This window comes from Denticeps clupeoides, chromosome 10 (assembly GCF_900700375.1).
Source record: "Denticeps clupeoides chromosome 10, fDenClu1.1, whole genome shotgun sequence".
Lineage (NCBI taxonomy): Eukaryota > Metazoa > Chordata > Actinopteri > Clupeiformes > Denticipitidae > Denticeps > Denticeps clupeoides.
In genome coordinates this window covers 5,403,171-5,418,196 of record NC_041716.1, presented here as the reverse complement: position 1 = coordinate 5,418,196, position 15,026 = coordinate 5,403,171, and the positions used below count along the sequence as shown (strand labels likewise).

At 43.2% G+C, this 15,026-nt stretch overlaps 1 protein-coding gene across 3 annotated transcripts in view; it reads left to right on the top strand.

Annotated features, from left to right (window-relative positions):
• scube3 (signal peptide, CUB domain, EGF-like 3) overlaps positions 1-14,917 on the top strand; it is a 73,876-nt gene extending 58,959 nt beyond the window's left edge. For all 3 annotated transcript variants that reach the window (XM_028994310.1, XM_028994309.1, XM_028994308.1), the window contains 14 exons: positions 4,372-4,488; positions 6,900-7,022; positions 7,483-7,599; positions 7,785-7,880; positions 8,091-8,207; positions 8,740-8,898; positions 9,004-9,207; positions 9,293-9,454; positions 9,843-10,010; positions 10,579-10,740; positions 11,121-11,318; positions 11,818-11,970; positions 12,338-12,417; positions 12,513-14,917. In XM_028994310.1, coding sequence (XP_028850143.1) covers positions 4,372-4,488; positions 6,900-7,022; positions 7,483-7,599; positions 7,785-7,880; positions 8,091-8,207; positions 8,740-8,898; positions 9,004-9,207; positions 9,293-9,454; positions 9,843-10,010; positions 10,579-10,740; positions 11,121-11,318; positions 11,818-11,970; positions 12,338-12,417; positions 12,513-12,665 — 2,009 coding nt within the window. In that variant the 3' untranslated portion in view covers positions 12,666-14,917. The remainder of the gene's footprint in view (positions 1-4,371; positions 4,489-6,899; positions 7,023-7,482; positions 7,600-7,784; positions 7,881-8,090; positions 8,208-8,739; positions 8,899-9,003; positions 9,208-9,292; positions 9,455-9,842; positions 10,011-10,578; positions 10,741-11,120; positions 11,319-11,817; positions 11,971-12,337; positions 12,418-12,512) is intronic.
• Positions 14,918-15,026: the final 109 nt, after the last annotated feature.

Below are 15,026 nucleotides of genomic sequence, written 5' to 3'. Positions count from 1 at the left end.
CACTTTTATTATTATTTTGCCTTAGAACATGCATGGTCTTTTGAAATGGTAGAAGGTGAAGTAGTAGTGGTATCAATGATTTATGTATTTATTGTTATTATCATCAGTTGTAGTCACACCACTGTACATTGAGTGTTATTACAACCATTTGGTAAAAGCAACACTTCCACTTTACTTTAAGCATTCCAGCTGTGATAGAAATCACTGTGCCACCTGGCTTCTGATGGCTTATTGCTTCACTAAACCTCTATGCTGCCGTATATAAAAAAAAAAAAAGAGATTGCAAAGAAGGAGAGATAAATCTATGAAAGAAAATCAGTAAATTTACCATGTAAAACTTGGCCGGAATTCCTCCCACCCGTCCCCTCCTCCTTTATTCTCTCTTTCACTGTCCGCGTGAGCCCGAGAACAGAGCTGGAACTGCACATTGTGAAAAGCCGCTTATCTTTGTTTGCTCAGTCACGCTGTTTCCCACCTGTCAGCGGCCCCGGACCCCCATCAATCAGGGTGCCGCGCGCCGACTCGCGCCTCAGAGAGCGCCGCAAGGCGTTCCTGAGCCCTTTCGCAACCCCTCCGCCCCCGCCCGGGTGACCGCGCTTGGGGGGGTGGGGCCAGATTATGACACAGGCACAGATGAGTGTTGGAGATCAGAGGGGCTTCTGTGTAAACAGCCGTGGTCTGTTGTTCTCATGGGGTCTTTGTGAGGGTGTGGGGTGCGGTTCGTCAGGTTCAGTTCATGGGGTCGTTTCGCCCTTCCCACGGCCCTGTGGACTTTCATTCTGTTACATGCAGTTGCGATTTGGGGTAGGCTGAGTGCTTCTGTCTGACCTTGATGTCTCCAGTCTTCATTATGTGGACACTTATAGCCCGTGTCTGTGGGCATTGTGTGTTTTCTATCGTATGTGTGGGGACAAGACACCTGATTCGCCTTAATTGTCAGTGACGTGCCTGTTGGTTTTCCATCCCATAATCCCCTGCTGACAAGCCATGTCTTCTGCTGTCATTTTAACAACCTGAGGTCACCGGTTAGCAGCATGCAGGGTTGGTACACGCTCCATCGGCGTGATGCAATAAGATGCATTCGCCTGGCGGGTGTAGGCAGGAGCTCCGCCTTCTTTTGACACGCAGAACAGCTGGAATGAGAAAGCAGTGGACAGGCGAGAGCTGGGCCGTCGATTCTCAGAGGGCTCGCAGAATTAGGTTAAAGGGAGGAAGAGCGGCAGGAGACGAGTCACAGGGCATAGCGGCACAGACGCTAAAATAATAGCCTTCGAAAAACGAGGACTTCTTCAGACACCCTGCCCTTTTGAAAGCTGATCGCTTAATAAGCCTGGCCTCCCTCGGGACTTTCGGATCGTCCATAATCAGACAGCTTCACTCCTACAGTAGCCCGGCACTCGTAATCCCCAAATTGTTACTGTAGGGCGTGCGCGCATCCACACTATATATTCTTCAAGTGGACAACAGATAGTGATCTGTTTGAAAAGCACTCCTGTTTCCCCAGGGATGTAAATTGTTCCAGCATGAGCGCTGTCCTAGCAATAGTAATGAGAGAGTTGGAGAGGCCCGTTTTAATTTTGACAGTTCAGAATATAAACTGAATTCATTAACGGCATAATTAGAATTGTGACGGCGCACCGCGGCCAACTTTGTGTTTTTAATAGTCTGACATTTCATTTGTAATGCTGGATGGTACAAAAATTTAGAGAAAATTTGTCTTAAAAATGTCTTAAACTTATGCATGTGTGTAATCTGTATCATTTTGTATGAACTTTCTTCTTGCCATTCAAAAATATGAGAAAAATACTGCTAACAACTAAATGCTGACAATCAGAAATCCAGTGTCCTCAATTGGAATAAAGAATACTACCAAAATAATAATTACGTTCAATAATTACGTTCAATATTTTGCTGGGCCTTTTGAAGGTTTAACTTTTTGAATTTAAACAGTGTCATATTGATGTCATGTTTCAGTGTCATGTTTTATTTCATTTATGTGCACTCACAATAAATCATTTGTATTTATTCATATGCCAGACCTCCCTCAAGGGCTCACACGTTTACCACCAGCCTGCTACCAATCCAATACCTTTCAATTTATTGTCCATCTTTGACGGGTGGCAATTTGTGCCACTGACTATTGCACTCTATTCCTGTAGATAACCATTGACCTCTTTCGCAGCTGTAGCCCTGATGACCCCCTTTAAGATGACCCCCTGGCATTTGGGAGATTGAGACAGGCTCTGCTTTATTGTGATCCCTTGATTTATATATTTTTTTTGGTCAAGAAAGACTTCCAGGGGGGGTGACCACAGTGGAAGTGCCCTGGAGAGCATCATGACAGATCCTTGTATCACTGCAAAACTGTATGATACATAACATATTTTTAAATTTGCCCTTTAGAGCTGTTTATTGGCAGTGCAATATGATCACAATGCACTGTGCAATAATAACTATTTATAATGATACGAGTCGCCCCAAGGAAACATCATACGAATGAGGTCTTGGTACCAACAAGATGAAACAACTCTGATGTGAAGGGAGGGTGTCTTTGTGATAGGGTGTGGACCGAGGTGTGTGTGTGTGTGTGTGTGTGTGTGTGTGGGTCAATCCGAGGTTGCTGTAGGCTGATCTCTCACATTACCCAACATTCCTAGATAAGGAGGAATGTTTTCCCAACCAAATCATTTCCATATGGCTCAGGGGTAAAAAGTGTTAGGAGAATGGCCCAGGGCTTTGATCTGTCAACAGCAAACCTGCAGAAAAGCTTTATTCATAATCGTAAAAGGCTCGGCTCTGGGTTGTAATGGATGTCGTGTTGTTGATTGACAGCTGAGAACACAGAGCGGTAGGCAGCGGGCTGAGGGGTTGTTATCGCGACATATAATAATGACACACCCGCTCACAGCTGAGGCCTGACAGTCCAGACACTCCCCAGACTAGTGTTGCATGATCTTGCGGTCCGCTCTCTTTTATTTTCATGATTCACATGAAGAAATATCCATGCGGCGGTAGCGTATTGTTCTAAACTTAGACGCACAACGTTTTAGCTTCCTTCACATCAAAAACAGGACCGGTCACATAAATTACTTATGTTTACTTTGAGCATTAAGCATTTTGAATAAACCTGTCGGTGGCATGTTTGTCGTCAATATCGGAAGCCACTGAGATATTGGCATACACAGATTGTAATTGTAATGCATACCCACAAAACAACCCTGACCCATCAGGACATGGACTCCACTGCCTCTGTGGTTGGCCTAGCCGGTAATACCAAATGCCGTAAATGTAAATGTAAATGTAAATGTAAATGTAAATGTAAATGTAAATGTAATGAATTGGACCTGTAATCGAATCTCGAACTGCCAAGGAGCCACTGAGCAATGCACCGTCCCCACACACTGCTCCCCGGGCGCCTGTCGTGGTTGCCCACTGCTCACTAAGGGTGAGGGGTTAAATGCAGAGGGCACATTTCACTGTGTGCTGCAGCATTCCTCAGTGGAAATCACCTCACTTTCACGTCACTGATGGTCATCTGGAAAGGCCTGTAGGTTGTGAGATGGCGCCTCTGGACGTGTTTCCCAGCAGATCCCACACATTCTCGACTAGATTGAGATCTGGAGAATTGGCAGGCCACTCCAACACCTAAAACTTGTTCTTGAACCTTTTTGTCAATGTGGCAGAGTAAATGATCGTGCTGAATAGAAGGGGTGCAGGCATTTCCCAGGTTTCCCAGCTGAATAGGGCCAAAAACGTCACACTGCCTCTACAGATTTCCATCTTCCTATAGAGCATCCAAGTGCCACATACATGGTGTAAAAGAAAACGTGGTTCATCAGACCAGGCCACCTTCTTCCGCTGATGCTCGTGTAAACATGGTAGGAACTTTTGAACACTGTGCCATCAGAAGCAACCATTTGCAATGATTTGAGCTAGAGGAGCTTTTATATTGGGCAGGTAAATTCTCCCCAGTTATGCAACTCTGCCTCAGACTGCCAAACAGGAGTGGGATTTTTAACATTTCCATTAAGAAGGTGTGGACATTTTTCCACTGGCCTGCTTAAAAAGCTGTTTCTGTCATTGTAATGCAACCTCCACCACACTAAAACCGTCATCGGCTGAATAATGTTGAATTTCCCTTGTTTGAAGAAGGAGGATTGGGCAAATCTTGACACCTTTGTTTGGATTGGAGGCTCCATAACCTGCTCTCTCCCTGCTTGTAAGTGGGACCGAAGGAGGACTGGAGTTCAGGGGAGTCTCATAAATCAAGATTAGCTACAGCATTGCACACTACAGTACTCTAACACGCGAGGTCTGTTTACATCTGTGTATTTACGTTTTCAACCCTCCTTTTTCTCCGTCTCTTGACAGATATAGACGAGTGCTCCTTTGAACGTGCCTGCGATCACTACTGTGTGAACTCCCCCGGCAGCTTCCAGTGTTTCTGTCACAAGGGCTACGTCCTTTACGGCCTCGCACACTGTGGTGGTGAGTTCATCGATTCTTCATTAAAGTAGCCGCGGTGTGAAATAAAATGGTCTTTCCTTTTTTTTTTTACGGTCTCATTCAATTCATTTACATTAAGTTCTGCTCTTTGGGGCATTTTTTTAGTTCACTATCCAAATAGGGGTGATTTTGAATGAGCTGAATTTTTCATCCATTGCATCATCCCCCTTTTTTGTGTGACATGTAAGTCAGCTGGGGGATCCACTGAATCTGGCTTCTGCCTTCACATGGTATATATGTGTGTAAATTGAAGTACTGAAGTGTGAAGTATGAAGTATGAAACATTACCTTTGGTGCCAAAGGCATCAAAGTCTTATTATTATGCATTGGGAATAAAAAACCTTCTCCAGGTGCTATATATTTTAATGTAACTTTGATTAAATGTTCTGTATATTTTAGTGTTAGTGTTTTTTTTTTTCATTTAAAAAATCGATTGCATGCACTAATGCATCAAAAAAATGCACCACAAAAAAATGTATACATGACAATTGTAGCTAGTGGGGTAAAAACTGCATGTGTTTTTGTGTTATGTAGTCACGTGTTTGAGTGTGAACCCATACGGAGGATTCACACATCTGAAAGTGTTGCATTTTTAAGATGGTGTGTCAGGTTAAAAATGGTGTGGCACTAAGGGCACTGGGGCCTAATGCGTGTTAACAGTGTTACTTTAGTCTGCTACAGTGCCACAGAGGGAATATTGTGTTGCTGCATGGTTTAAATTGAAATAAAAAATAAGTTGATATGATTAAATTACAATCTCGTGTGCTCAGTGCATGCTTTACTTTGCTGAATCTTCTTGATAAGAGCATTGGACCTAAGACCTGCAGTGAGGCTTTTGAGGAGAGTGCTGGTCAGAGCGGATAATGAAAGTGCTTTGGAGAGCGGGACTGTGTGCAGTGCGATTTTGAACTATTGTCGTGGCTGGACATCGTGGGTGCTCTGGGGGATGCTGGGCAAGCTCGTTTGGATGGATGTGTCCAGTAAGCAGTCACTGGATGTGGCTGTTTGTGATGTAAGAGTATCAACCTGAGCCGTGGAGGGCTCGCGGGGGGCGTTTGGATTCAGCCTTGTAGGAAATGGGTCGCTCACAGCGGGGTCTGTCAGATAATGGGAGCAGGCAGACGTGGGACAGGCGTTTAATCGGGTTCATTGGGGCGAGGTAAAAAAAAAAGCAATATGGGGGCAAGGCAAAAGGCAAGAAGAAGGCTGAGCTGCGTTAGACAGGACTAATAATAACCTGGAATGACGGGCAAGCGTCAGACAATTATGTATATACAATTAACAACAGAGGAAAGGCTCATGCCATGAGGTATACAACTGACGAGGTATGCAGCATACATATATAGCTCAGGCGTCGTCGAGTCTTTTATTTTATAGGTAATATTTTCATATTTCCCATGCCTCCCTCTCTCCTGTCTCCTGCCTGTGTTGGGCGGAGAGGCTCAGAGTCATGTTGTTACATGAGGTCAGAACAGGTGTCGGCTCTGCCTCTTTTTTTGGGGGGTTTGTTTTTTGCCTGTTTTTCTTCTCCCGAGGCCCCCTCCACCGCCCCAGCTGAGGCCGGAAAATAATGAGTTCTGTCCGTCCCGAGAGTGCGGCAAAGCAGACAGGAAATAAGATATGGCAAGGTCAAGGGTCAAAGGTCTGGAGCTGCTTTAACATTTTTTTTCTTAACTTGGGAGTGTGAGAAAACGCATAATGGGCGAGGCTTTTTTATTCAGAGCCCAGTAAAGGGAGACCCACCATCCTCTTCCTTCTCCTGTCATTCTTCGTCTCTCCTCTCACTTCCTCTTCCCACCATGCTGCTGGGGCACTGAGTCACTTTCTAATGAAGTCGCTCGCTCTCGGTTTCCAGTTCCAGCCCATCTGGTGGCAGTGTGGTCCAGAAGGGTTTGGGTGCAGCGATCATACATAATTCACTGCTTTGAGATCTCCGGATTTCGCATGTCCTGGATGGGACATCAAACTGCATAATCAGGACCCTTTACAAAAACAGTCGTTAATCTTCATCAGGGCTTTCATCACAGACACTAACATTAAATTAAAACAAATAAAAGTTTGTTAAATGGCTGTCAGAACCTCCTGCTGAACAGACACATAGGCTCTGTGTGTGTGTGTGTGTGTGTGTGTGTGTGTGTGTGTGTGTGTGTGTGTGTTACAAATGGAGACATTTTTATGCCTTATGAGCAGGCTTATGCAATATAGAAGTGTGTGTTTAGTCTTGATACAACTTGATATGAATATAAGAGTGGCTTAGTAGTGGCTTTTTGGCTTGGTCTATATTCAAACTTACATGCAAATTTTTTCATCAGGGCAACAGCAATGAGCTGATTTATTGAAATGAAAGGTGTGTGTGTGTGTGTGTGTGTGTGTGTATCTGTCTGTCTTTTCAGATATTGATGAATGCAGCATTAACCGTGGTGGCTGTAAGTTTGGCTGTGTCAACACGCTGGGCAGTTACGATTGTACCTGTCCCCCCGGATACAGGCTGCACTGGAATAAGAAGGACTGCATCGGTACGTTGACACCACTGACACCTACAGGTCCTAGAACTAAAACACACCTGCAGCCAAACCAGTCGGGGGGAAGATTCAAATTCACAGCCCGTCTGAAGTTCAGTATTCTTTTTAAATATGTTGCAGGGCTACGTCTACGTCTACATGTCCATGTTCTCTAGGAATATGTAGTTCAGAGGGGAATGACACAGCTTTTATTTTTTTAAATGGAGCAGAGACACACCACTGCAGTTTGATTTGTTAGGGAACTATGTTTAAGGAATGAAAACATGAAATCATGACCTCATTGTTGAATTTAATCAGCATTTTGTCATGATAATGACACAAATATGTAATCAGACAAAAAAAAACTTTGCTGGTATGTGGTTCAATTTAATATGTGAGTTTATGCTGCTTGTTTTGTGGTTCTGCTTTTGAATATTGTAGGAATTTAAATGTTGATGTGTGGTTAAACCTGCAGAGCTGGTTAAGTGTATCCCCAGTCTGGCGTCCCCCAAAGCCACACTCACGTGCATCAAGACAGGCAACAAGGACACCTGCTCTCTCACCTGTGCCTCCAAGGCTCATTACCTGTCTGGTAGGTGTACGGTGTGCTCAGCTTATATAACGAACCGTGTTTAATACATTTATTTCAAAAGTTCCATAAACTTTATTCTTACCACAATGGAATTGCATAGATATCCGCTTTGATGTGAATTTTTACTGCTCTGTGTTATGCTGCCCCCTGCAGGAATTGTCATTAACAACATATTGCTCCTCCAGAGTCAGACAGCAGCTACTCAGTGAGTTGTGGCATTCCAGTCCTGAGAGGGAAGAACCAGAGTCGAATGAACATTAGCAACAGCCAGAGCTGCGTAGGTAGGCTACACACACATATGTGTCCCTTTCTGTTACACACATACACATTCATTCATTAATCAATCAGTCGTGGCCCCATGCTAAAACATGGGAATCAAGTGGATGCAACATCCATTTCTGTGCCAAAACATGGGCCAATAAGCTAACATTGTTTTAGTACTTATGCCACACATATGTTACCCATGCACAAGCTGCTGTGTTTGCCTGTAGAGACTCTGGCCCCTCCAGTGAAGCAGACGGCCTCTTTTAAGATCAAAGACGCTAAGTGCCACCTGCACCCAAAGCTACGGGGCCGCGCAGAAGATGGGGGGCGTATGCTGGGACCAGGTGAGAGAGGATAAAGCTCAGTTTTTATATTGTATGAGTCCTCAGCCAAACGAAGCATTCTTCTCTCATCACCCCGCTTCTTTCCCAACTTCATTGGTTGCCGTTCAAATATAGGATTAAACTGAAGCTTTTGCTTGTCACTTCTCAAGCCATATATAACCTTGCCCCTCCCTGTCTTACTCAGCTCTTAGCTACATAAACTCCTTGTCGCTCTCTCAGGTCCTCCAACAGTAACCTCCTCATGGTCCCACGATCCAGACATTCCACCCTTGGTGGCAAGTGTTTCAGTGTTATTGGCGTACTGCTCTGGAACTCGGTCTCTCTGTGATTGTTCCTGTTCTTTAACTGTTAGTGAAAGGCGCTATATAAATTAAATGTATTGTTTTTCTTATTAAATTTGCCTGGACTTACATTGCAATATGATCAAGCTGAACACTGTTATCTTTGCACTTGTGTGAGTCCCTGAAAAAAGCTGTGGACACGTGGACTTGCTTTTCCATGGCACACAACCCCTTTGTCACATCATTTTTAGGAGGGGTTCAGCCATGCGCCAACTGCCATGTGACATTTGTCAATTTAAAGTGCGACTCCTCCAAAAAGGCCAAGGGCCGACGTGCCCGAAACTCCAGCAAGGAGGTCTCGCGCATCACAGTGGAACTGGAGGCGGAGATCAAGCCTGGAGACACCACTGGTCAGTCTGTTCTTCGATCTCCTTGATAATTTAGATCTTTCAGGAAACCATGTACCATATTTAGGACCAAGTCTAAATAGTAGGTTGCAATGTCATCTCCTTCAGGAAGCTGCAACCTCAGCTGTCTGCGGCAGCGTCTGGAGAGACACATGAAATTATACATCAAAGCTCTGAAGAAGTCCATTAACCAAGAGCGTTTCCTGATTCGAGTGGCGGGCCTGGAGTATGAAGTGGCCCAGAAGTTTCCTCAGGCTGCCGAAAGGCAGGAGAACTGCGGCCCTGGCCGAGAAAAGGACAGCGGCCGCTGTGGTAAGGTTGGGGACCTCACTGACCTTGGCACTAGTCTGTTGACTTGTTCCTCTGACTAACCACCCTCTGTTGACTGTTCCCTTAGTCAGATGCTTGCCTGGGTCCTACTACCATGGAGAGCAGGAGAGATGCGTCCAGTGTCCACCAGGCACGTTCCAGGAACGTGAGGGGCAGCTGTCCTGTGATGTTTGCCCTGGAAGTGACCGGCACGGCCCACCTGGAGCACGGAACATCACGTCCTGCGCAGGTGTTGTGATTGTGTTGTGGTGGGGATTCCATACTCCTGTTCAGTTTTGCACCATAACAAACAGAACTTCCACCTCGCACCACGCTATTAACAACTTGACAGACCATTGGGACTACTTCTACATCATTTCAGACACCATAGGAACGTCGAAGCAAGTCACTCATAATCAGTTGGTCAACATAGTAACAACCTAGCACCATCCACAGTGCTCCTTCCATTGCAACTGTGTGGGAGACCAGAGTAATGAAGACATTATTCTACTGCTTTTAGACCAGTGAAAAGACTGAAATGCTTAGTTGCATTTTGTTTTTCACATTTTGGGGCTCAAACTTTGAATTGTCAGTGTAGTCTATAAAAGTCATGGCATTGTGACTCTTCCTGTTCTCAGGTCAGTGCCCGACAGGGTATTTTTCAAGTGATGGGTTCAAGCCTTGCCAGCAGTGCCCTCTGGGCACGTACCAGCCTGAGCCTGGACGCACCCTGTGCTTCCCCTGTGGAGGAGGCCTAGGCACCAAACGGGAAGGATCCAATTCTTTTCATGACTGTGAGGTTAAAGGTGAGTGGAGCAAATCAAAAACACAGACAAGTGTAGAATATTTTTACCCTTTAAAAATGGGTAAAAAATTACAAAAATGCAATTACCCAATGGCAATATAAAAAAGGAGAACAGAAGATGGTCCTGGACAGAACCTTGTGGTACCCCCTAATGAGAATAATATTTAAATGTAATATTTCAATCTATTCCTTTTATCTATAAGTATATTATGAACAACTGTATTTGCGTTTGTCATTTATTGCATTTTATCATATTATCTAGACAGAATTACAATTCTCCCTGGAGACTATTTTGCTCAGGGACACAATGGTAGTAAGCGACTTACAGGGACTGTAGTTACAGGGACAGTCCTCCTGGAGCAACAACTTAGGGTTAAGTGTCTTTCTCAGAGACACAATGGTAGTAAGTGGGATTTGAACCTGGGTCTTCTGGTTCATAGGCGAGTGTGTTACCCACACGTGGGCTGTATAAAATGCAGCATTTAAATCTAGGCATTCAACATTATTGCATTTGAGACCCCGATGCTCTTTGGTGATTGTTGAATGGTAATGTTACCCCCTTTCCCCAGTCACCTGCTCTCCAGGCCACTACTACAACACCAACTCACACCGCTGCATCCGCTGTCCAGTTGGCACATACCAGACCGAGTTCCGGCAGAACTACTGCATCACCTGCCCTGGGAACACCACCACAGACTTTGACGGAGCCACCAGTGTTTCACAGTGCAAGAGTAAGCACCTCTACACCTGCTGCCTATGCATATGGTACATTGTAGGCCCTATGAATGGCTTGTATTGCAAGTGCTTTCATTGCCAACAATGCTGCTGTGTAGCTCTGAATATTCTAAGCTGCTGAGAAGCATTTAACTTCTCACATGTCCTCAGAATCTGATGGTCCATAGACCTTACCACCGGTCCTCACTGACATTTTATTTACACGTACACGTAAAACAAATTTTGCATGCCAAAATGCTGGTCTTATCAAAATTCATTTAGATTGTTTTTGTTTGATTTCTTGGCTTTTCTGAAAAAGTTCAATTCTCTATTTTGTTCTTCCTGAGGTTTGCTCTGTCTCAGTCTTGCATGTTTAAAAGTGGATGTTTTTGTGCAGACCGGGAATGTGGAGGTCAAATGGGGGAGTTCATTGGATACATCGAGTCGCCCAACTACCCTGGCAATTACCCGGCCAATGTGGAGTGTACCTGGAACATCACCCCTCCACACAAGCGCAAAATCCTGGTTGTGGTCCCAGAGATCTTCCTTCCTTCCGAGGATGAGTGTGGTGATGTTTTAGTCATGCGCAAGAATGGTGAGCATCTAGCATTCAATACATAAATTCATACGCGACGATTCAAAAGTTTGGCCGCACCTACTCTGTGGCATTTATGGAGACCAAGATGGCGGCATTTTAAAGAATCCAACGCATGAACAATTTTTTTTATTGTTAAATCAGTTGAAAGTGAAGTATGTTTTATGAATCTGTTTTTTCAGAATTGCTTCTTTTTATGTCCGTGGCTGCTTACTTCACTATTGTCATCATCAAAACCTACTTGATGAGTTGCTCGTTAACATGAGTGAATGATAAACCTTCAGGACTGGTGGAAAACCGCTCCTGTTGCCTAACTTAAGGTGATTGCGAGAAGCCAAGAGTGTAACATGCTGCTATCAGCATTCAGATGCCTTCAGTTTTGTGATAAAATGTAAAAACTGCAAGAGTAGGTTTGACATTTGACTAGTAGTGAATATATTTGCCTTACATCTTGATAATTAATTCATTCCCTCCCATCATCCCTGATTATGCCCCACAGCATCAGCCACCTCGATCACCACGTACGAGACGTGTCAGACGTATGAGCGACCAATCGCCTTCACCGCACGCTCTCGCCGCCTCTGGATTAATTTTAAATCGAACGAGGCCAACAGTGCCCGCGGCTTCCACATCCCCTACGTCACTTATGATGGTATGTGACCTTTGGCATGTGAAAGCGCATTCATACTGTAACCCAGGGCTAGGTGATATACTGGTGTTCTGATTGGATATAAGTGTTTTTTCCATGTGTTACAAAATAAATGAATGCGTTCGTATTAAATGAAAAGTTTGTTTCACCGATCATATTTGTCAGTTTGAAAATTATTTTCTTTTTAGGTACTGAACAATACACAAATACACAATATACAAATTTCTACGAGAAACATCAAAATGTGTTGAAATTCCTCTTATGTCAAATTTTGATCTAACCTGTTTGATGCATATATATTGTGTACCACTACTAAGCCAAAATCTACCAATCTCGGTGAAGAACTTCATAAACAATCTTATTATTTCAGAGGATTATGAACAGTTGGTTGAGGACATTGTCAGAGATGGGAGACTCTACGCATCTGAAAATCACCAAGAAATTCTCAAGGTTGGTCAAACATCACGACCCATAAACGGCGTAAAGAAAGTATCATTTGATTTTGATGGTTTGTTTTGATGGTTTCTGTTTCCGTGTTTTGTCAGGATAAAAAACTCGTGAGAATGCTCTTGGAGGTGCTTGCCAATCCAAACAAATACTACAATTACACACCCAGATATTCCAAAGAAATGCTGCCAGAGTCCTTCATCCGCCTCATCCACAGCAAAGTCTCCACCTTCCTGCGGCCGTACAAGTAATCCTCAGCCAATCACAAGCCGTAATCCTGCCCCCCAGGCCACACCCACAACATCCAAAAGAATTCGCCGTGTAATGTTTTATCTCTCCATTATTCCCTCAGCAGTCCTACAACCCAGTTCACTATGCAGATTTCCAATGTTTGTGCTGTCTCGCCTGTCATGTCTCGTCTTCGCGGTGCTGAATGTGTGATGAACGCCTCTGTGTTGTGTTCACCCTGTCGTCTGATTGGTTATTTGCTTGTCTCCATGGTGAGACATCTCGTGCAGTACCTGGATGGATCCACCCTAAATCTCTTTGAGAAAAGGATTCTATGGACTCTTGAGGACCAGGAGCCGGGTGGGATGATGTGAGGTGTTTTTTTTTTGTGATGGGGTCGGGGGACGGGGTGTTTGAAACGTTCAAACTGGACATCTAAAGTTTGCTTTAACAAGATCGGCCAATCCAGTTCTTGTTCTGGTCTTTTATGTATGTGTTCTTGTGAAATAGGACTTTTTTCTATTCTTTTGGTTTCCTCATACATTCCACAGTGTTTAAAAGCCTTATATTTGAGCTCTTAGAGCAACCTTTAACTTCTTTTGGTCTTGCTGTTAAAACAGTTTTTTTTTAATCATTTATCTGTTCAGATTTAGTGTTGATTGTCAGTTACGTACATGTCTGCAATTTTATATCATAATTAACTTAAAAAATGGCTAGAAAATGGTGCAACATTCATGTGTTATCTTTGGACAGCAGTGAATTAGGCAGTAGGAGCACCACAGTGTGTCCAGAATGAGGCACTTTGTGGGAAGTGGAGTCAATTCAAGAGGTTTCTGCGGGACATGTTTGCTGCTTCTTTGAAAAGAAAAAGGTCACTTTATACCTTCTATCTCACAATAATCTGTCCTGTGCTTTTTTGGTCTTAAAACAACAATGTGGGAAAGGTCAAAGAGTCTAGTTTTGGCATTGTTATGGCTGGTTGTGTTCAAATTGCTTTGATGTAGTTGTTTCATTTTGTATATTGTAAATATAGAACAAACTTAGACAAATGTTGAGTCTGAGTGCTAATCTCAGCCTGAGATCCACCCTAAATCCACCCCTGATTGACCTTGGCCCCCAAAGATAGCCACTTAAACCCCCTCCCCATCCCATCCAGTCATGGCAAAAGAAATTTCAAAACATTAAATAAAAAAATAAATGTAAATGGAGAATGGTTATAATTAGAGTATGTTTGTCCACTATTGTGTACATTTTACATTCATTAAATATTGACATCCATGTACACCGTGCAGTTGTCGTGCTGTAACAATTATGTAAATAAATCTTAAAAGCGAAATCTAAATAACCAGGCATTCACAAAATCTATATATGAATATATTCATAAATATCTTGATACAATATTTTATCAGTTCCTGTTTTCATAAGAAACATTTCAACTATTCACAAGCATGGCCGCCGAAACCTATGGTAGTCTTCTTTCAGCTCAGTGCAGCTGAATGTAAAAAGAAAAAATGTTGAAAAATATATATAAATGTAAAACAAAAAAAAAAAAGAAAATTGAGGATTTTCTCTGGAAGGTCTGAAGGTTCAAAATGTACAATGTTGGCATCAGCTTTCTGATTTGTGTTCGCCGGTTATCGTTTATGTACAATAATGTTAATAATAATAATAATAATAACAACAAATCAGTTGAACCGCTCCCTTCCTTTATTGTGATGTCAATGCCTCTGTTTTGGTTCTGCTTGTTATTTTAAAGTAAAAATTAAGGGTTGATTGCAAGAACCTTAGGTTATCTTATTGGGAAGCTGGATTTTCATAGATATGGAGTGGCTGGAGAACTAGTTGAAGGTTGTTTTTTTTGTTTGTTTGTTTGTCAGTTTTGGGGGCATTGGTGATGTAACCTTCACCATATGTTATGCCTGAAAAAGCCAACCATAAGGTGGGACTCTGTCAGAACACTTAGCTACTAAATATAAAGACTTAAGAGCATTTGGTATCCACTGGCCTTCAGGGCTTCACCAGTAAATGCCTTGCAAGTTAAATGTATTTAGTAGTTAAGTGGTGTAATTCAGTTGTCCCTGAGATGGTGTTGCACCGGTCATCTGGTTAAAATCAGTTGCCTTTAGTGCACAGAGTTTGCTATGATGTTTCATAGAGTTGATAATGGTATTTGCACTTGAAAAATTGTTATGCTCATGTAAAAAAATGTTTGGATTTTTGTATTGTCTTTTTAAATGAATGGAATCGGTGTTCTTAAAAACGGTTGTAAATCTCATTTGTTGAGCCACTCATTTGCATGCACACATCACACAAGCAGAGAGATTGCATGATGGTGCTACTTGGCCTAACACCATCTGGCTATGAAAAAGATTTTACCACAAATA